Source organism: Athene noctua, chromosome 11 (assembly GCF_965140245.1).
Source record: "Athene noctua chromosome 11, bAthNoc1.hap1.1, whole genome shotgun sequence".
Lineage (NCBI taxonomy): Eukaryota > Metazoa > Chordata > Aves > Strigiformes > Strigidae > Athene > Athene noctua.
In genome coordinates, this window is record NC_134047.1 from 10,199,622 (window position 1) to 10,220,600 (window position 20,979).

Here is a 20,979-nt window from a genome sequence, read left to right on the forward strand (position 1 = left end):
TGGTTTTTTTAACTACTTCCTTAGAAGCAGAACCTGCTGATACTGAGGCTGGAAATTTTAACTACTTCTCAAGGGCAAATAATGTATTTCAGTAAGAAGGCCAAAACCCAGCCTGTGCAGGTGGGGAAGAGCATTCCAGAGAGCTCATAACAAGGCTGCAGCAGTAAATAACTTCTAGACTTATTTGGGAAGTTATTCCTCCTTGCCATGCTTTCTAAAATGTGTTAACATCTCCCACGGGTGACAGGCTTTGTAGAAATAGTCCCTTTGTTTATGTATTTTTTTTTAGTTCTTCTCATCAAGTTTTTGACAGTGCTTAGACTCTTAATTTTCTCAAAGGATGTATCTAATCCAGTTCATATGAGGTTGTTTTTGGAACACAACAGAACAGTCTTGGATGAGCTTTACACTAGCTGAAAACTTCAGCATAATAGTCTTACACATGGGACAAAATCCAGATAATCCGTCAGATGTTTACAGAGGCCACTAAAATGGAATTAAGCACTCTCTTGATTCAGGGTATTTGAAATAAAACAGAGTCTCCAACTGATGTATTATGTTCTTTATGATGCAATGAAACCTGTACAGCTCTAGGAAACGTGCCCCAAACACAGGTGTGACCTGATTCTACTGAATGTAGGATTAGGAGGAAAAATGTTAGAAGGTTTTGAACGCAGTTCCACAGTTTAGGACATTCTTGTTTGAAGATCTTTTCTGAACCACATCTGTCAAATAGAAGGCAAATGTCAAATTTGGTTCAATGTGACACCTTTGTTTGAAGTCTACTTACGTTTTACTTGTTCTAGTTTACCTCCATCTATGAAAAGGAGACAGAGCACACCAAAAAAGATAAAATGAAAATCTTCCAATATCCACTTTTTTCTCATCTTTATCGTCAAAAGGAAAAGGAAGAGCCTCCAAAGTAGAGAATGTTGAGCTGTTGGGAAGAAAAGATTAGCTGAATTAAACTCAAATCCTGTTAAGATACTTGAATTCTCTGACACGATTTTATCCAGTACACAGAAATCCTGAACTGCCAGAACCAAAAAATCTGTCTAAATATCCTTGATATATCAAGGATCTTCATTTCATGGAAACCGCTTTGGCTTCGGGGCATTTCATTTTTGGAAAAGGGGCCACATTCTCATTCATGAAAGCTGAAAACTTTATTACTTCTAATAAAGTCTTTATTTTATTCCAAAACAGAGAAATCTGGCAAGCAAGCAATCTGAATTCTTAAAGAGTTCTCTTTCACAAGAAACTAGTTTGGGAGATTTTCTTGTAGAGCAGCTCTTTTGAATGTAACTTAGGAAATACAGGTGTCAGCTGTAACATGTTTGCTTCATCATAAAATTAACCTTGAGTCTCCTTGGTGTGTCGGCCCTGCACTACGGAAATCCGCGCTTCGGGTGAAACACTGGCCATTGCCGTAGTCAATTGGAGTTTTCCTCATTGCATCTCACAGGCTTCCACCACTATTCAATTCACCCCTCCTCCCCTCTGCCAACTACTATTGTTCTGGGATTGTGTATAATTAATTTTTCTAGAGTTAACCCTTCCATTGCCTTGCTATCTGAAAGCAGAATGGGGGAATGACATGTCATCTTCATTCTTATAGATCTTTAATGTCAAAATGTTGCATATAGAGCAAAGCTTAATGTATTCTCTGTGTAGTGCAAAGATGTTATTGTACTTGCTGCATGAACCTTTCTATTTATCTTTTTCTGACTTCTAAAAGGTGAATTATTTTATAATTAAAAAAAGGGATAAAATATTTAACTAAAGTAGAACTTACTTTTGATAGCCAACCTAAGATTCTAAATTAAGAAATTTGTTGATGCTTTACTGTTTATCAGAATTAATTGCGAAAGTGTTCTTTTCCCAGAGTACACTTGTCCATAATTTACAGTGTTGGAAAGATCCGGGTTAGATTTTTAAGAGCCTTGATGTGGATTCACAATTAGTTTTACAAAAGTTAAAAAAAAAAAGATTCACTATCAGAAAAATAAACAATCTGCTTTGTAAACTAATTTGATCTCTTCGGATTTCATATAAATAACAGAACTGTACATTAGTATGTATCAGCTCACAGATAACCAAAGCAGAATAATAATTTGTATATGTATATTCAAAATTAAGTGTTGGATAACTTAGAGAAATTAACTAAACAGTAAGTTAACAAGCACTTAAAATCTTCCTATTAAGACTGTAACAAAGGGTGGGTAATCTGATTTTATCAGTGTGTTTTTATTGCCTTTACTGTTTAAGGGTTCTCTACATTCCCAAACCACAACCAAAATGGACATCTTCATTAACTAAGCAGATCTGTGCAACTACTATGTCTATACTCGGTAAGCCCGTTCAAAATAATGCAAATTACATCTGAAAACGTTCAAATAACACTATTTAAAAAGCACACTTCCTATGCAGTAACAAAATAAAACTTTCCATTTATTTCGGAAGCTGAAAATAATATCCCAGCTTCAGATGAAAAGTTTGTCATTTTTTTCCTTTCAACATGTTCAAATCACATAGGACGTTTTAAAGCCAAACAACCTTTTAAAAACTTATTTAAACTTAAAACTTTGTAATTCAGTCCCAGGACATCATGCATGCATTAAGAACAACAGTAGCATATCACTGGAACTGGCAGAAATGTGAATGTTTAAATATTTTGGCCTTCTTGGGGGTTGCTTAAGCAAATAGTGTTTATAAATGGAGCACAATTCAGCTTTGTGCATTACTTTACCTGTTAGCTAGATGGGTTAGTTTGAATAGAAAGGCTCAGAAAGCCATCCATTTTAAATGTCAGGTCTTCAAAAGGAAGAACACTTTAAAACTTGGACTGCTTACGCTCAGAAGTGCTGCACGGTGATGTGAAATGGAGGAGTTAATAACAGAAATGGGATGGAGACTTTTGATGTGTTTCTTAATTCTCTTTAATTTCTGTATTGTTGTTACTCCAAATATAAACACATACTTTTCACTATTAGCACACTCCCTTTATTTCCCCAAAGGGCAATGTCCTAAAAATATTTCTGGATTTAAATAATCTCAGTTAGGATTAACCTGTTAATTATTGGTGTGTTTTCTGCTTAGTAGAAACAATGAAAGTAATCCACTTCTTACATGAATTACTCACCGAAATAAAGCATATGGGTCTATTTTTAACGCCTCGCCCTCCAAAGAGCCCGCTTTAGGAACTACAAGTGGCAGTGGCCGGCCTCGCCACGTTTTACGACTAATGCAAAATGGAAAAAAAAAGAAAAGGAAAAAGAACAAAAAAAGAAGAGCACTACTGAGCCACTGATCTTAGCTGGCGGAGGCTGTGAAATAATGAGCGGTGCTGCCGGAGCGGCTGGCCATGGCCCAGGGCCGGCCCGGCGTTCTGCCGGCGGGGCCGGGAGCGGAGCCCGCGGCCGCTCAGCCCGGCCCGGCGCACGGAGCGGGGGTCGCTGCCCCCACCGCCCTCCCCGGGGCTTTGCCTCCCGCCAGCCCTGCTGCGAGCCGGCCCTTCTGCCGTCGGGGGTGCCTGTACGCAGGCGGGTCCCCAGGCGAGGCAGAGGCTCCTGGCGCTCAGGGCTTCAGCAGGACCCGCCGTCCCCCGGCGCCGACCCGCGGAGCGCCCCGCGGTCCCGCCCGGGCCAGGGGGTAGGCGGGGGTCGAGGGTTGCCGCCGGCGGGGTCCCGGTCCCAGCCCCGGCAGCGGAGCCGCAGCGCGGACGCCGGGGCCCGGCCAGGTGCCGGCGGTGCCACCGAGGGGGCGGCAGGACGCCGGGCGGCCCCCACCATCGGCGGGGCCAGACGAGCCGGGCTGAAGACACGGGAGGCGGCGGTAACCCCGCAGGGCTGCCGGTGCTGCGCCCCCGTCCCCCGGGGCAGTTGCCCGCGACCCCGGGCGCGGCTCCGAGAGCGGGACCGCGCGTTCCCCGGGGTCTCGCCTAGGAAAGAAGAGCTCCACAAACCTGGGGCAGGGCTGGAGGCCGCTCCGCTCGGCCGCGGGCCCCGGAGGCTGCCGGCGATCAGCGGCTTCGGCCGGGGGAGCCGCGCGGCTCCGCGCTCTCCGCTCCGCCGGGGGACAGGAGGGCTCCGGCCAGGCGGCTCCGCTTCCCGGTCACCTTGCCATAATCTTCTCCCGCGGCTCGCCCGGGGCTCTCGGGTCTCCCCTTCGCTCCCGCGGTGGCGGCGGTGAGGGGGCAAGCAGGGGACCGACGGGTCCTGCGGCCGCCACCGGCAGCCCCCGATTGTCGGAGGGGAGCGGGGAGGGAGGAACCCGCTAAGCCCGGAGCTGCGGGGACCGCCGCGGGGCGGGCGCTCCGGAGGGTTCCCGGGCTGCCCGGCCTGGGACACCTGCCACCGCCTCCTGCCCCGGCGGGGAGCGCAGCGAGGCCCCGCGGCCGCAGGATGCTCGGCGGCGGGTCCAGCCCCGCAGCCCCGCCGGCACTGGAGCGGCGGCGGGAGGAGCAGCGGAGGAGCCCGCGCCCCGGCGGTCCGCCCCCGCCCCGGCCCCCTCCTCTCCCGCCGCCCGCTCCCGCCGCCCGGCACACCCCGGCGTGACTGACACGGCCCGGGGTGGAGTTTGCCCCGCTGTGGGGGGCCGGGGGGCTCGGCGCCCGCCCCCCGCCGGCTCACCTCCCGCTCAGCGGGACCCACCTGCGGGGCCGGGAGGACCCGCACCCGGGCTCCGGTGCCTCCGAAGGGAGCTGCTCCGGCCATAGCTGCCTCCTCGGTAACCGAGCCCCGCGGGCCGTTTGCCTCGAGAGAGAGCTCGAACACCGAGGTGCCTCGGTGACGGGCTTGTCACAGGCGGGGCGCCCGCCGGAGCAGAGCCGGTGGGGTTAGCGCTGGTCCGCCGGGATTTGCCAGACACCCTCTGCTCTCATTTACCGTGTTAGAAGCTTTCAAGGTCACATTGAGATTCTGATGGAACTAAATTAAACCCATGACTCATGACATTATATGCTTGGTCAAACATTCTTTTTCTGTCTTGTTGTGGCCCCTGTAACTAATAAGAAGAGATCAGTGAACCCTTGACAAATGATCTGAGAAAAAGGGTGAGGTATGAAAAGACATCATGTGGAGAAACAAATTACAACCTATTTCCCCTAGTTTGGGACCAGGGTATTTGGGGATCGCTGCTGGGAGGCCATACACCTCCCAGGCTTGGTAGATATTTTCAGTAAGGCTGAAAATCGAGCAGAACATTCATTTCTTCCATTGTAACTCAGCTGGACGAAATATTGAAAATACAGTGTATGGTAAAACCTTATACTAGCATGAGGAAAAACTAGTTGACTTACTAAGGGGTTTGTAGTGTAATTCTATGAGTAACCAGGGCTGTGTGTTGATAAAATGCAACTTTATAACTCTTAACATTAAAAAAGGAAAAGAGAAAGAAACCGTATTCTGGAGCTAAGCATTTCAAAAACACGGCTCCATGTCACTCTGCCACTCCTTGCCTTGCTATGCACAGGCAGTAATCCATGTTCCTAAAGAAAAATCATCACTTAAAACTCTTAGTCCTGGATGTGGTGGTTACTGCTGTGGGCTGATAGTTTTGGAAGAGCTACACTATGGAACAGGAATGGGCAAAGGGAAAAATAAATTATAACTCTGAATATGATAGTAATTTGCACTTGAAGGCAGAGAGGCTGAGCTGCGCAAGTTCTGGTCCTGCAGAGGTATATCTGTGCTCCTAGAGAGAAGAGTTGAGTGTGTACACACATGCTTCTAAATTATGGGGCTGTAGTAATGTTCCTTTAGATGTGCAGAGTTCGATTGTGCCGACTCAACCTGTGAGATAAACGGCATATAAATAACATACGTGCTCAGATCTATGACTGAACCAACGCTGTTGCATTCAGCAAAGAGCTAGACCCAAAGAGTCTTCCAGTGATATCAACATAGGGTAGAGGGACTTTCCTAAGAGCTGCCTTTGGCTGTCTGAGAGCCTACTGGTTGTGGGAGTAGTAGTAAATCTTACTCTAGTACCAATTCACCAGTGCCACTGATCTTGTCTTAGAAACTTAATTTAGACACCACAAGGAAAGGTAGAAGTGAATGGTGTAACACCAAAGGTAAACAAAGTCAAATGAGATAAAGATCATACTGTGGAAGGAAAGGGTTTTGTTACTGGAACAGGTCAGCAAGAAGTGGTAGATCTGTACATCCCTCAATAGCTCTAAATTTAAACTAGATTGCATCATCAGGGATGTGCCTTGGTTTTAGTGTGGCAGTTACAAATGAAGCTCAGCACTTTTGTCCTCCTGTCCTTACAGGAGGCTGAAGTTGTGCTCGTGAGGCCACATATGGTAGTTTTTCTTCTAAATAAAAAATCAATCCATTCCCTACAGTGTTAGAGCTAAACTGATATGGCATTGTATTTCAGAGGAGTTAATGAGACATTAAAATGACCTTAGTAACATATTATGATGCTGCTTCTTTATAGAAAAGGGGCATTGCATGGACTGTCCAAATTCCAGTAGAATGTTTTGATTTTCTGCATGCCTGTGTTACTACAGTTGGATGAAGACTGAGTTCTCCATGCTGCATCTCTTATCTGCGAGGTTTTTGTTCTGTTGTTGGTGTAATTGATTAGAAGCTGTATTCTCTTTCCAGTTAACAGTGGCCAAAGTGAACATACATATGGTGTAATTTTCAGAAGACTTTAAGCATCCTGGAGAATGTGAGTATCTGTTTCCTTCAGTGTTACTCAAAACCAAATACACGAACTGTAATTCTGTCTGGAAAAGAAAAGAGTTTGCATATATTTGTGAGTAGGAATTCACAGGTCCTTGCAGGCAGGCTTGATAGTTTGCTTTTTCAGCACCTACATGACTTTGATAGGTACAGTTTTGGGCCTGGGCAGAGCTCAGTTTTACTGTGTAGACATCCTCCAGAACAAATTAAGCAACACAGATACCCACCTCTGTCAAGCTTCCTCTAGACAGCGTTCATCACATGCATTTCCTTCTCTGTGCTGATACAAAGCCCAGTGTGTGTAAAGACAACAGTAATTGTTGCATAGACTACACGTAGTCAGTGTAGTAGTAATGAGAAATGAAATATTTTCTATAGACTCTGTGACCTGAATTCTTTTGCAGAGAGACTCTTTGAAAAAGAAATTCCTTATTTGGCTTGAAGAGTGCCTTAGAAAAATTGCTATAGATGCCAGAAATCTCTACTGCATTCTGTGAGACTGTTTCAGAAGATGATGGTGTCTGATGGTCTCTGGAGTTACTAATTCAGGTGTAAGACCTTTGCTGAACATAGAGGTATATGAAATAGAGCTCTTTTCTCACCCATTGGCAGATTTAGATTGTAGAGAATTGTCCGAGAGGGTCTTTCCCTTGGGTGAGGGCTTGGGACTCACTGAATGGGCAACATGGTGGAAACCCGGACTTCTGGGTCAGGGAGGGGGCAGCTACAACTTCTCTGGGCAACGTGTGCCAGGGCCTCACCACCCTCACAGGGAAGAATTCCTTCCTTACATCTAAACTCACTCTACCCTCTTTCAGTTTACAACCATTACCCCTCATCCTATCCCTACACCCCCTGATGCAGAGTCCCTCCCCATCTTTCCTGTAGCCCCTTTAAGCACTGGGAGGCCGCTCTAAGTTCTCCCCAGAGCCTTCTCTTCTCCAGCTGAACACCCCCAACTCTCTCAGCCTGTCCTCACAGGGGAGGTGCTCCAGCCCCTGATCATCTTTGTGGCCTCCTCTGGACCTGCTCGAGCAGGTCCATGTCCTTATGTTGGGGGCCCCAGAGCTGAACACGTTACTAGGATGCCCTAGTCTAGTCCTGATCCTGTTGCTCAGACTGTGCTGTTCATCACTTGCAGGGATGTCCCTGAGGGCTTTTGAGTGATAACACAGTTTAAAATTGTCAGGGTATGCTTCTTTCTTGGTCATATACAAAGGCCGCCTCTGTTTCTTGCCATACAACTTCATATGGCATAGTGTCACATCGAGTGTTACAGTGGTTAGGTCAAAGGATAATGTTGGACATTGTACGTGAATGAAATGTTCACAGGTGGCCTCTTGGTGAGTGACCCCTGCTGAGCTTGCAGGGTTTGCCAGTGCTTGTGGATCCTGGTAGTGCTGCACCCCTGCCCCAGCTGTTCCTCTTCTCCCAGTTCTGCCTAAGAATCACTGAGGAGTAAGTGCAGTTCAAAGCTAGTACTCTTTGTGTCTTGCCACAGCCCATTACGCTTTGCCTTGTCTGGCGGCTAATACAGGCCCATGTTAGGGAGTTTGTCTTATTCCCCTTAAACCACAGCACTGATATGACTTAGCAAACACCTTGCGCTGTGCTCTGTCTCAGCAGTGGGCTGTTACTGCAATTTGTGACGTTCAGCGCTGCTGCACATGTCTGACACAGAGAGCTCCAGAGAAGCATCAAATATGTAGTTGTTAGCCTTCATGCTGCCAAGCAGATCTCACTGCTTGAATATGCTCCGTGTCCTGGTGTCTGGAGAGGAAATAATTGCTCCCGATAGTGGGCATTAGAGATTCAAGGATGCCCTAAGTTTTTAAGAGCCCAGAGATTTAGCCATGTAATTTTTACTAAAGATAATGGAAGTTAAGCAGCTAATAAACTGTGACACTGACAGTAGAAGTCCATCTCCTTGTGCTGTGCCTCACAATGACTGAGCACTATGTAGGTATCCTTATATTATTTCTCGGTTCTTGCGAGCGGGAAAAAAACCAGGGTAAAAGATTCATCCCAATGCTGCCATGTTTATACACCATGTGGAGTTTTCTTAATGAGAAGACATTGAGCTCTGAGTGATGTTAGACACATGACACAACTGCCATTTACCTCCCTTTTTTTCCTTTGCTTTCAAGAAAGAATTATTATCTATGGTCAAATTTTCACTTCTGAAAAAGTATGAAAGAAAGTTCTTAAACTAATTAATTCCTTTGTTTTTTGCATTCCTGTTAATTCAGTGGAGCCCTTTGGAAAATGTGGCTTAAGATGCTAAAAATTATTCCCAGGATTTTATAAAAACCTCTAAATTACTTTTTGTGGTTTGGATCAGCCCTCTGACTATCATACTGGGAATACAATCTAGATGTTCATCAAGCAGTCCTCACATATACTGTTAAACAAAAAGGGCTTCAGATGATTTTGTGATTATGGCATAGGATGGTCATGAGCATTCTCCACCCTCCTGTTCATTCTGTAGCACTGACTTCATTCGCAGTGGGGTTTCAGTCCTTTAGCACTAGAAATTAATTTATTTATTTAACAGTGAGACAGATGGATGTAGTGAGTCTGAGATTTCAATACAGTCTGCGAAACAACAACATTACATAAAATGTCAAATTGCAGCCCAATTCCTTATTACCTTGATGTGGACGTGTTCGGTTGAGACTGGAGTAGCTGAAAATCTTTCATTGTTCTGTCAAAAAAATGCAAATAAAATGTATGTTGCTAAATTTCACTTCCAAATACACACATGAGAGGAGAGTCACAAGAGCTACCATTAGGAAACATGAAAATGTAAGAGAAGTGAATCACACAATTTTTCATTCCATCCTAGAGCAAATGACTCTTTGCTAAGTGGGGTGTCGAGAATACCAACGCACAGGTAAAGAAAATGCACTCAGAGGTGAGGCCCTCCTGAATTTTGCACTGATTCCAAAGTTCTCATCTGCAGCTGTTTCTAATCTAATCTAATCTAATCTAATCTAATGCCATCCAATCCCATTCAATTCATTCCAGATATTTATAAAATGCCTGTCACCACCACAGTGTGTATACAGTTGCAATTATGATCCTGTAATTCTCTCTCATACCTGTAATGTCAAAGAAGGTCTGCAAGACAATTTGTAGGAATACAGAATTTTTTGTATATTCCTGTGCTACATCAGCTTCACCAGGGTGTGTCAAAACACCAGTACTCAGTGGTTTACTGAGAGTGAAATAGTAGTGAAGTGTCATCATCAAGATATGTAAATGCAATTATTACTCAAACTTTCAAAAGAGCCCAAGGAAACTACACAAAAACCAAAATGGTGAAAGGGCTGATCTTCATGACATTCCCAGAAAGTTTTCCTGTCTGTCTTGTCTTTTCCTAGTGCCTTCTTATGCAGATAGTTGAATTTCCAATTCAGAAATTCTTGACCAGATAACATCTTACTGTCAGTGGAGCATTGTAATCTTTGACAGAAACCACTGATTTCTAATTTATCCCCTTTGTATGTTAATCCATTTAATTTACCTTTTTTTTAAAAAAAATAATTATTTAGCCATGCCATGTTTGTCTTTTTGTCTTTTTCTAGTATTAATAGTAGTAATGAATTTCTTTTGCCTTGTTTAATCTTGTATTGAAATGTAATGGATGTTGGAGGCAAAACATCAGTAAAGTAGCTAAAATCCCTAGTTGATGCCACATATTTGAAGAAACTGAAAGGGACATTTTTCTTCTTGAGATACCAAGTCCAAATCTTCAGCCCAGACTCCAATGTGTAACTCTTGTATGGACAGCATTCTGTGGGTGGGAAGCCTGCACATCATACCATTCCTGCTTCTACCAAAGTTTAATACTATACAGCATGTAATAGCATCTTGGTGACTATTTTCAGCAAGTGAAAAGCAGCATCAAACAATCCTTAGAAGTGATCATTTCAGAGTTCTGGGAGGAGCTTCACCTTCCTTGTTTTTTCAGTACCACACATTCTTGAAAAGAGCAGAAGATGGTATAGTTCACATAAAAACAACAGACGTTCTTCCCTGACATTGGAATTGTTGCCTAGAATCATGGCTTCGTAGAAATTTGCAGAAGCTTAAAAGAATCAGTGATTTGCTCTTGCCGAGGATATAGCTATGCATAAGAAAAGCAGTAACAAATCTTACAGATTGATCATATCATGATAAAGATCCACTTGCTGAGGCATTTCTTTACAGCTAAGATCCACCAGATAAACCCAATCGGTCCTGTCTTCCAAGGCGTGACAGAAGGAGTCAAGGCAGACTGAATGAGACTCCAATTGCAATTCAAATATACTTTCAGAAAACTGTGATTAGTGCTGCTAATCTCGACTTGGTAAGCCAAAGACAATAACAACGAGTTTACCGAACGCCTCGGGTATTATGTAATTCTTTTGCTTAGAAACTTGCTGGTGTGAGAGTGCTTTTGAAACCCATTAGTAAAACTGAACTTGCCAAATGAGCCTTCTCTAGGGAGAACAAAGTCAAATGTGTGCCAGCATGGAGCCAGAGCCTGCCAGGAGCTGAGCTCTCACAAATCCCATTGCTACCAGCAAGAGCTGAGGACGCAAAGTCCATCGTGTAACTGAGCTCAGTTGTAAAATGATCTAATAGCTGTGGACCTGTCTTTCATGTTGATAACAATATTGTGTATTTACTCATAACAGACCCTAAAGTGTTGACTTGCACTGAACTGTGACGCCAGTCTGCTTGATTCTGACTGCACACTTGGGAAAAGCCATGTTGTCCTCTGTCACACAGCATCCGACTGACTGTGAGGGCACTCACCAGCACAGAGTTAGGCCAGACTGTGGGACCATTTGTCTCTCTTGTCTAGTTCATAAAGCCAGTCTTGAACTTTTCTTCACCAGAAGATGATCATCCTTTCACATGAACAAAATTGTAGAGATAGGGAGAAAATAGTGGAGCTAGGTCCAAAAGCCACAATGAATTTTCAGCAGAGGATGGGAACAGTAGAAATTTCCAAGAGGATACTGGTGAAATTAGAAATGGCTCTTTGAGAATAACTATCTACAGAAAAAAAGTTTAAAATCAGGAACGGGAGGGATTTCCTTTCATCATTAAAAACATCAGTATAAAACACATGGAGAAAAACAAACAGTGAAGACACTGTTGCTCTAGTGGGCTGGCTTTTTAAGTATTAATGGAACCTCACAGAACAAGAGTTTCTTTTATTCTTTTTATCCCAGCTCCCTGCTTGCAAGGTTCTTGTGTGAACATGCAGCAGTTTCCAAGGCTGTGAAATTATCAGACCTGGACCAATGCCAGTACAAACCAATTTATTGGGGTCCAGCAATTAACTAAAACCTAGAAAGCTTGATTAATTGTGGCACTGCTCAGCAGGGAACATTGAGAAAAAAAAAAAAATCAGACTAAACTCCATGCAGTGTCTCTGTTCCATATACCAATTTACACTATATGTAAAGAAAAGTTTTCTCTCTGTAAATACCCTTAGTATATTATTTTAAACCATGTACAAAGAATAATTACAACACCACTTGAGAAAATGCTAGTTGAGGGCTCTCTGGATAATAATTTCATAATAGCTCCTATCCTGTTATAATTTTTTGCTGTTGAATTCGTATCTTATTGTAATCCAAACAATGGGATATATTATTTTAAAACAATGTTTTGTTAGGCTTCTCTCTGGAGGGACATCTTGAGAATCCAGCACTGCTCTGGTTTTTTTATATTTCCTCAAACATTTATGTGTGCAAGAAAGGTGAGGGTTTGGTAGCTGTTCAGAATTATTTAGGATAGAAAAAAGCAAACAAAAAAGAGCTAAGAACCAATTTAACTGGGCAGAATATGTTGACTGAAATGAAATCCTGTAGTCTGAGGAGACAGACAGGAACTTATACAATTGGGATGTTCAAAAGCTGAATTAGAAATGTCTTACACATTATGAGAAGTAATTACAAGGTGTAATTAAGGTGTTAGCTGATTTCATTATGATAGTGTTAACAAACAGTGTCCACATTGGGTTTTTTTTTTATTGTAGGGCTTGTCATAAAACCCTATGCATAAAGCAGAATTTTAAAATCTCATTTCTAGTTGCCTTAGTGGTACATTAATCACTTTTAGTATAGATTACTGAGAGGAAAGTAGATATTCCAACTCAGTGTAACACACTGCTGCAGTGTGTTGTAATGGGTAGTGTAAAACACTGGATCTAGCAATTCATCTTAGTTCCTCTTACATCAAAATAATTCAATGGCTAGTAACAGAAAAGAAGTTGTCCGAGGATAAAAAAGTAGTGGTAAAAGAATAGTCACCCCTGCCCAATGGAAAGGAAGATACATGCAAATGTTTTTACCTTTTCAACATCATTTTGCATCCTAATCTGCCTCCAACTGCGACACTGTCACATTCTCAGATTTAAAGAGTGCAATCCGCAGACAGTGCTAAATCACATTAGGCAGTGGTGATAATAGAGCCCGTGCGTGCATAGCATCCAGGCAAGGCATCTAGTTGGGGCTGCAGGGTGATTTGGGACATTCAATGAGGTAGGAAGAGCTGTCTTCTCCAATTTTACTGTATTTATTGGGGATTTAATGTATTTTTTTAAGGATATTTGCAGTGGAAATCGGTTTGTTGGAGGTCATCTAATTGAATCTACAGCCCTGGCAACCCTTCACAAAGGCTGCCAGAAATGACCGAGTTGCTAATGTTTAACTGTGAATACACAGCAGGGGTCCTCCACAGGGCTGAATACAGTCAATTATGTTATTTTTCTAAATATTAGTGACTCAGCTGTCTCTGCTTGTGAAGAGTTGCCAGGGTCACAGATACAATCAGACAGATCCTCTCCCCCTTCACTTCTAAGAGATGGGGAGAATCTTTTAAATATCACATTGAATAATCCTGAAGTAGAGGGAAGGGTTCTTGCAAGGCTGTGTTTTTACTCCGGAGAGGTTGTGTCCAGTCTTGTGGTTTTGTGGGGTTGCAGTGGGCCAGGCAGGGCAATGTGTCATTGCTTGGAGGGAGCACTGTCATGTGTAAGCAGCCTCACTGAGGTCTGTGAAATAAATACAAATTTCACCGTGTAACTCAATAGGCACTCGGGCTGAGATCTGACAAAAAGACATAGGTGCCAACAGCTTGTGTCTCCCATTTAATACTTTTCTGTTCTTTCTCTCATCTTCTCTCCTTCCCTGCCCCTCATCATACTCCACATATCTCTCTGGAAGGAAGGTTTTTACATACCATCACAATTCAGTTTTCCACTTGCCTCTGTAGATTTATTAGCGAGGAATAGAGAGTGGTGGCTAAAGAAGAGCTCAGCAGAAGGAGATTCTGAGCAATATCCACTGTCCAGAGTGCTCTTCAGCTGTGACTTGCAGATGCCCCATCAGTCCTGCTGCTTTGCCCTCCATGCAGAGCTCTGCAAGTATTTTAGTTTTTGATTGCAACTTCCTTAGTTTTTGCCACAAAGGCTCTTTTGCAAATCCCAGCCTTCTTCAGCAACAGTGTCCCTATCCCTGTGGTCCACAGCCCAGCTCTTCTTATCTGATCAACAGCTTTTGGCAGAAGGGAGAAATCCTTCTAGAGCATTTGAGTGCCAGTGCATCGTTTTGGCCCAAGTTTGAGTTAGTGCTTTGGAGTTGGCAAAGTTTCCCAATTTACTGCTGTTAAATTTTATCCAACTTTAGGAATATTGTGTGAATGTGGCCAATCTCCAGCTATTCTGAATCCATTGCAAATACTTTGCCAGCATGTGTCCAAGTATAATCCAATTTTGATGTTTTTAATGCTGATACAATTTCCCAGTCAGTACCTTCAGGCATGGCATCTGAACTGCAGTGGGCAGGAGTTCAGCAACCAGCTGTCTGGAGCCCAACTCTTAGGAGGTGAGACCTTTGGGTCCCTGTCTCTCCTAGAGTTGGAAAGCCCAGAGTGGGTCTCTAGAGGCCACTGACGTTGCATCTCTGACTTGTTGAACACACACAGTATTTCGTTTCTGAGTGAGGATCTCAGCATTTCCTTGGAATGAGCAGAGAGAATCAAGAATCATGAAATGCCTTTTGCTATTTGACATCAGTACACTGCAGATCAGGGTACCAGTGTTCCATGTGTGTTAGAGTAGCTAGATAAAACTGCAGTGAAAGCAGAACTGAAGTCTTAAATGCTTCAGTACTGCAGAGAACTTGACTTTGAAGAACTGGACATTATCAAAAGGGTGCCTTTGTAGCTTGTTCTTGCTATAAAAACAGGGAGGAAACCAAGCCACCTTCTGTTAAAGCTGGAGTTTCCCCTGGCTGGAGCTCCCCTAGGGAGAAAGAAAATAACCCAGCAAGGGAGAGGAGGCTCGCTGTGTTTAGATAGCCTGTCCTCTTCTGATCTGCGTGTGCCTCTCAGGAGGAGGAATTCCCTAGGAAGGTTTTGATGTCTGGCTAATTAGCAGGCCAATGTCTCCCTCCTGTAGGAAGATGTGGTTTGGGGCAGAGGCTGTGGTACTCTAAACTGAAGAGGAGATGGTTTCCTCAGGGATTTCATTTTTTAAATTCTTTGCCTTCTCCCCACATTGTTGTCATGATAGTGTAAAACTCTGTCCTTCAGCAGTACTTGGGGACTCCACTGTGGAAAACTGAAATCTGGATGTTACTAATGTTGCAAAGTTATGTGTGACCTGTTTTGGTCACAGAAACAATCAGCTCAACAGCATCCTGTCTTGCACTTCAGCTCATCCAAGTATTCATCAGTGAGAACTGATGTAAATGATGATGTCCATTGCTATAAGCAGCTGACAAACACACTGAAGAGAGAAAGGAGGGTGTTTCTAACATCTGTTTCAGCAAATACACCTTATATTTCTGTTGACACTGGCACCCGTTATTGTTCACAAGACTTCCTGGTTTTCTGTTCATTATTCTATAACATTCAATAACTTAAACTGATAGCAGAATTATATCAATAATAAAAGTGATGTATCAGTCAGTGTGTTCATCTTGCTTTGTGAGAATTCCCTAGTGATTCTATCACCAAAGAGCTCTGCCCTCTTCTGTGCATTCAGAAATACAAATATCGTAACAGTGATTGATCATGAAATGTTTTGCAGGCTAAATTCATGGCTGGTGGAAGCAGGCAAGAAAACTTCAGTTTACCTGAACTCATTAATGGTCAGCAATTGATTGATTTTTGATTCTTGTGTGCCACAGTTTTTGACAAGCTGACATAACTGGTCTTAGGAATGTTTAACAGTATCTGCATGATTTAAGTACAAGAAAACTACTGTCTGTGAGTACAGTGAGAGCAAAATTATTACTGTTGTAGCATCCTTACAAATCCTTTCCATTTGAATCCAGCCACATTATGAAGAGGGTGAAGGGAGCAGGAGTTCCAGCAGCTCAGTGTTACATGTTGCATCTCCAAAATGTATGTGCCTCATCTGATGACAGGGGGCTCTGCTGACAAGGGCAGGTATCGCACCTTAGCTCATCTGGTGATTTCATGGCTGGCACTGCTATTTTACTGCACTGTCTTATCTGAAGGAACTTCAAAACTTGTGTACATTTCTGGTTATCTTTCAGAAATGCAGAAATTGAGACACAGTAAGAGGAAATGCTTTGTGTGGAGATGCCCTTCAGACTCAGAGCAGAACCACAATAGGCTCTGTCTCCTGAGTTTCAGCTTGGTATACTACAGCTGAGTGATATTTCTACGCAATAAACATGCTTTTTCATGTATTTAGGCATTCCTTCAGGTATTCCAGGTCTCAGGAGGATCCAAATCTCCCTCAGTTAAGAAATGGGAGAACCACACATGAGGTCACAGCCTTATTCATTCTTCTGCTATGACCTTTGAAAAAAGGGAGAAGAAACTGATATTAAAAAAAACCCAATACCCAAACAAAAAACCCCAAAAGCTGAGTAAAATTTTTTAAAAGAGCCAATCCTCTGTTTACTTTTCTATTTGCAGGCCACCTTCCAAATCTACACAAGGCTAACTGTATTACAAGGAATGGATTAACACAGAAAGGTTGTCTAAAGCAGACCTGTTGGAGTTATCTTTAATATTAAAAGCAGAGTGTTTGTTTTCTTTAATATGGAGGGCAGCACCAATAAAAACACCAGTGAAAGAGGCCAGTATTACTAGATCACATATCGGCTTTTATCTCACAGTGGAGTTATAGTAGAATGATTTTTGCTTGGAAACTTTAAAGCTGGACTGCATCCTTTCATGCTGAAATCATATCTCCTACAAGGATTATTGGAGGATATAGTGTTTCCTTCAGCTTCTTATTTTCTCCACTCCTGAACTTGGACTCCTGACCTCAAGTTTTCTCTGGTTATGACCGAGCATTGGCCTTCAATAGAATAGCTGAGCTTTTTACAATCAGATCAGCTTCTGCTCTTGTAATTTCAGACTCATTTTGTGACATTGATATTGTAGATCTTAATTAAAAGTCAAACATTTTATATCTTGGGTAATGACCATACAGGAACTGCCAGGTTTTGCTCCCATGTGTGTAACCATCCAAAACATTCAATATGTGTGACTGAAGTCGAAGGAGTTGTGCACAGTTCGCATGCAGGCCCCCTTCTCCTCTTTGTGTCCCTTCTGCAGCACAGTCCTGCACCTGTGATTTGCTCTGTGCGGTCACAAAGACTAGTCCATGAATGGCAGGTAATTCAGGCTTCATGTTAGCTGAGTCTGGAGCCTCTCATTAGTTGAAATGGCTAATCAGGCAGAAAACTGTGGGGCTCTGCAGTTAATTACAGGGCAGGGTTAGATGGTGGGTAGTAAAAATATCTGTTGCTTCACTATGCCACTGTCTCTTGCGAGCACCAGTGGGGGCTAATTGCACTGGATTATCTGTGTAGATAAGGTTCTATGTGCCATTCAGCAGAGTACTGAATCTGGACAGCCTTCTGTTCACAGGATTAATTTTTTTTTTCTTTTTAATTGTTCTTTTTTAATTGGATATGATGTGCCTTGTGCTTTCTCTCACTGAAGAGATGCCAAGGAGATTGGATTTTGGTTGTGCAGCTACAGTATCAGCTTGATTGTACAGCTACTGATCTTGTGGCCAACAATTTTAAATGTCTTTAAATGTTTGAGACACGAAGCAAGATGTTGGAATATGGGCTTGAAATTGTGCAGCACTGACTGGGCTTGGTACAGTCATATTTTATCACTGTAACAACTACTTCACGGACATCTCTTAGTTGCGTGAGTGTGAAAGTAAGGATAACCAGGTACCTCTACTATATCCTCCTGTGCCTTTTGTAAATACGCCACAACTGTATAGTATAGTATAGTATAGTATAGTATAGTATAGTATAGTATAGTATAGTATAGTATATGAATTACTTTTTGGTGCAAGTGGGACTTGCAGAGTATTTTTCAGAAACATGGATTGAGAGAAGGTTACTTGCCATAGTCTTTCAAGTTGATTGATCTATTTTGTAGAAGACAAAATATGCCTGAAGAAATGGGACCACTAGTGAAGTTTTGCCTCTGAATATAGCAGATGTTATTTATACTCTTGAGTGAAGTCAGTGGCAGAAGTGTCTCCGGTGTAAATGGAAGCAGAATCAGTACCTATCAAGGAGCATCAATGTGCAGATTTGCAGTATTTGAATTGCCAGCACAGATAAGGACAGTTTATTAGTTTTTCACAGATATAAATTATGTATCTTGAAAAAAGTTAATATGTAAAAAGTGATATGTTTTGCAAAGCCGTTTATGGCTTTTGATTGAAACCTGACTGTAAACCAGTTATTTTAGACTAGCCATCCTGTTAGGCTGGTAAGTTCATAGGAGGAATTACCTTCACTAATACGCTTGCTTGATTTATTAGTGTAGGCTGCTGGTGGTAGTGAAAGTACAATAAATCAGCCGTAATTCACCGTGTCATGAAGAAGTAACTAATTAAACAAACATAACATAGAATATAAAGCACTTCAAGCACTAAAAGAAGGCATTAACCATTGCTAATTAATATTGAACTTGCAGATCTGTCATTCTTAGTAGTAGAACTGTAGGAAACACTGCCTCTCCGTGGTGGTAAGGAAGTATTGCTTAAGAAATAGTTGCACAATTGTTCATCTTGCTGTGTACGTTGTAGTGAGTGTCTCTGTTGCTAGCAATTAATAGCAGCACAGAGCATGCAAAGCCTTGAGTTATGTCCTGCCATACAACAACTAATGGCGTCTGAAAAAAAGCAAGGCAGCAGCAGTCAGAGGTGGTTTATTTTCAGATCATGCTGAAAGGTAGAGAACTTGATCCCAACAGCATTTATACCCCTGTGAGTTCCTCACTTTTACTCCAGTGCCACTGAACTCCAATACTGTAAGAAAATACTCCCTCACTGTAAGAAAATAATTAACACCTTCAGTTCTCATTGCAGCTGAAAACAGGCTGGAGTGCATTTGTGCAGGTGTGTCACAGGCAGACAAAAACATACAATTTTTCTTACTGTCTTTGCACTTAGGCTTCCTCACTGCCTTTGGGAGAAGGCACTCCTGGGTTTCAGGCAATGCTCTGGAGAAGCTTCCTTCTTTTTCTCTGTGCTGCTGTGGTATATGGATAGTCTGAGGATTCAGTCTCCAGGGCTATGTAGTTTGCCTGCCAGAAACTCATTATCATTTAAAAAATGAGTTGTCATTTTCTACTCTTCAGCCTAACAGATCTAATAGCCTTGTGAGGTTAGTAAGACCATTTACATATGTTTTTCTGTGGCTTCTCTTAGATTTTTTTAAAAAATAATTATTCTGTCAAGACACTATTTTTTTCCAGTAGTATTTTTTTGTCTCAACCCTGGTGTGTGCTAATTGATTGTCAACAATACAAAAAGAAGGGCATTTGGTGGGAATGCTGCTAGAGTCTGACTGTGTAATGGTGTCTTTTTTGTACTGGCTTTGGAGGGTCCCAAAGTCTGACACTTCGCAATTACTCTGGTACAGCACGTACAGATAGTGTAAGCCAAGGACCTGGGAGACTTGCTAACGATTGTCTGGATTGTATCTGGTTGGAGAGTAGGCTGTTTGGGAATTTGTCTCTTAAATCCTGGATATACAGGATTCTGTCTGTTGGGATATATTTGGTGAAGCTGAGTTGCCTCCTGAGACTTTTTCCAGTATAGAGATGGGTCAACATGTTAGCAAGAACAGGCTTAGAACATGTAACTGTTAATAAATATGATTAATTTTCCTCTGCTGCTCTCTAAAGATAGAAGGGAAAGGAACGGATCCCTGGAGCAGTGAAGTATCTGCTACCTCACCATTGCTTTTAGCCTCATTTCCTGTGCTCACAGCTTTCTTCAGTCACAATGGCAATGTTCAGTGTGAAGCTTGCACTCTGAGCTTTGGAATGCCTTCAGCTGAAAACTTGTCTCATATCTCCACTGAGGCTTTTTAGGAGAAGAGCCCAACCTGTCAGACCATTCACATGGACCTTTCACATGTCTGGACCTTTCTGTTTCTTTGTAGTCTTCTCCCCTCCTAAGGGCATCCTTACAAAGCTTTAGAGAGGATCTTCCTTTGGAAATGTCTGTGGAGATATTATTCGTTTGTGAGTTACTATCAGTTCAGTCTGCTAACTTAACAAGCAGATGTTTGGCTACAGCACTGGCCAAAGTAAAAGAAGTGGCAGTGAATAAAAGCACCATTTTTCATTAAGAATATCAGTAGCATGATGTAAAAATTGCCAAGTTTTGAGGAGAAACAGTCTTGTCATTTTTCTCTTGTAATTACTTCAAATGCAGCAGTGTTTTTTACTTCAAGTTCGTGGTTTTTAGGAGCATTCATTTCCTTTGGGAATTTGTCTGGTTTATTAACAGAAAATTGTTTTTTCATATTGTAGAGTTTATGGGGAGAAATATGTAATTTTTATACACGCTGACATTATATTAGTAATAAAATACTGATAATAACAGTGAGACATCAGTTACCAAGTTCCAGAAGAAAAACTCAAACAAAAAAAAAGAAAACAGAAGAGTACATTACAATAGTAACCCAGACATGATCTCCAGAAGTGACCAGCTCCCTCTTTCATTATATCCTACAGGATGCCTGTTGCCACTAGGTAGTCTTGTATTCAGTATGTAACGCTCTAGATCCCCAATAATACCTAGTCAAGACTTTGCATTATGGGCTGTGGGCCTGATGGTTGTATAGTTTCACTTCTATCCCAGGAGGAGAGTAACTGAACACAGTGAGTAGTACAGCTGGTGCCTTTTTAATGGATATTGGTGTTGGACATGTGTATTTTGGTAGCTCCCTGAGGCCTGTGGGTATCCCTG

At 42.6% G+C, this 20,979-nt stretch overlaps 2 protein-coding genes across 5 annotated transcripts in view; one reads left to right on the forward strand and one right to left on the reverse strand.

The window, feature by feature from the left end:
* Positions 1-4,758, reverse strand: part of CHRDL1 (chordin like 1) — a 44,544-nt gene extending 39,786 nt beyond the window's left edge. For 3 of the 4 annotated variants that reach the window (XM_074915580.1, XM_074915581.1, XM_074915578.1), the window contains exons 1-2: positions 3,965-4,460; positions 791-937 (exon numbers count right to left, since the gene is read on the reverse strand). In XM_074915580.1, coding sequence (XP_074771681.1) covers positions 791-887 — 97 coding nt within the window. In that variant the 5' untranslated portion in view covers positions 888-937; positions 3,965-4,460. Of the gene's footprint in view, positions 1-790; positions 938-3,964; positions 4,461-4,652 lie in introns of those variants that run through there. The other variant, XM_074915579.1, reaches the window with a different exon arrangement.
* Positions 1-20,979, forward strand: part of PAK3 (p21 (RAC1) activated kinase 3) — a 275,108-nt gene that overhangs the window by 101,372 nt on the left and 152,757 nt on the right. The gene's annotated exons all lie outside the window — the stretch shown is intronic.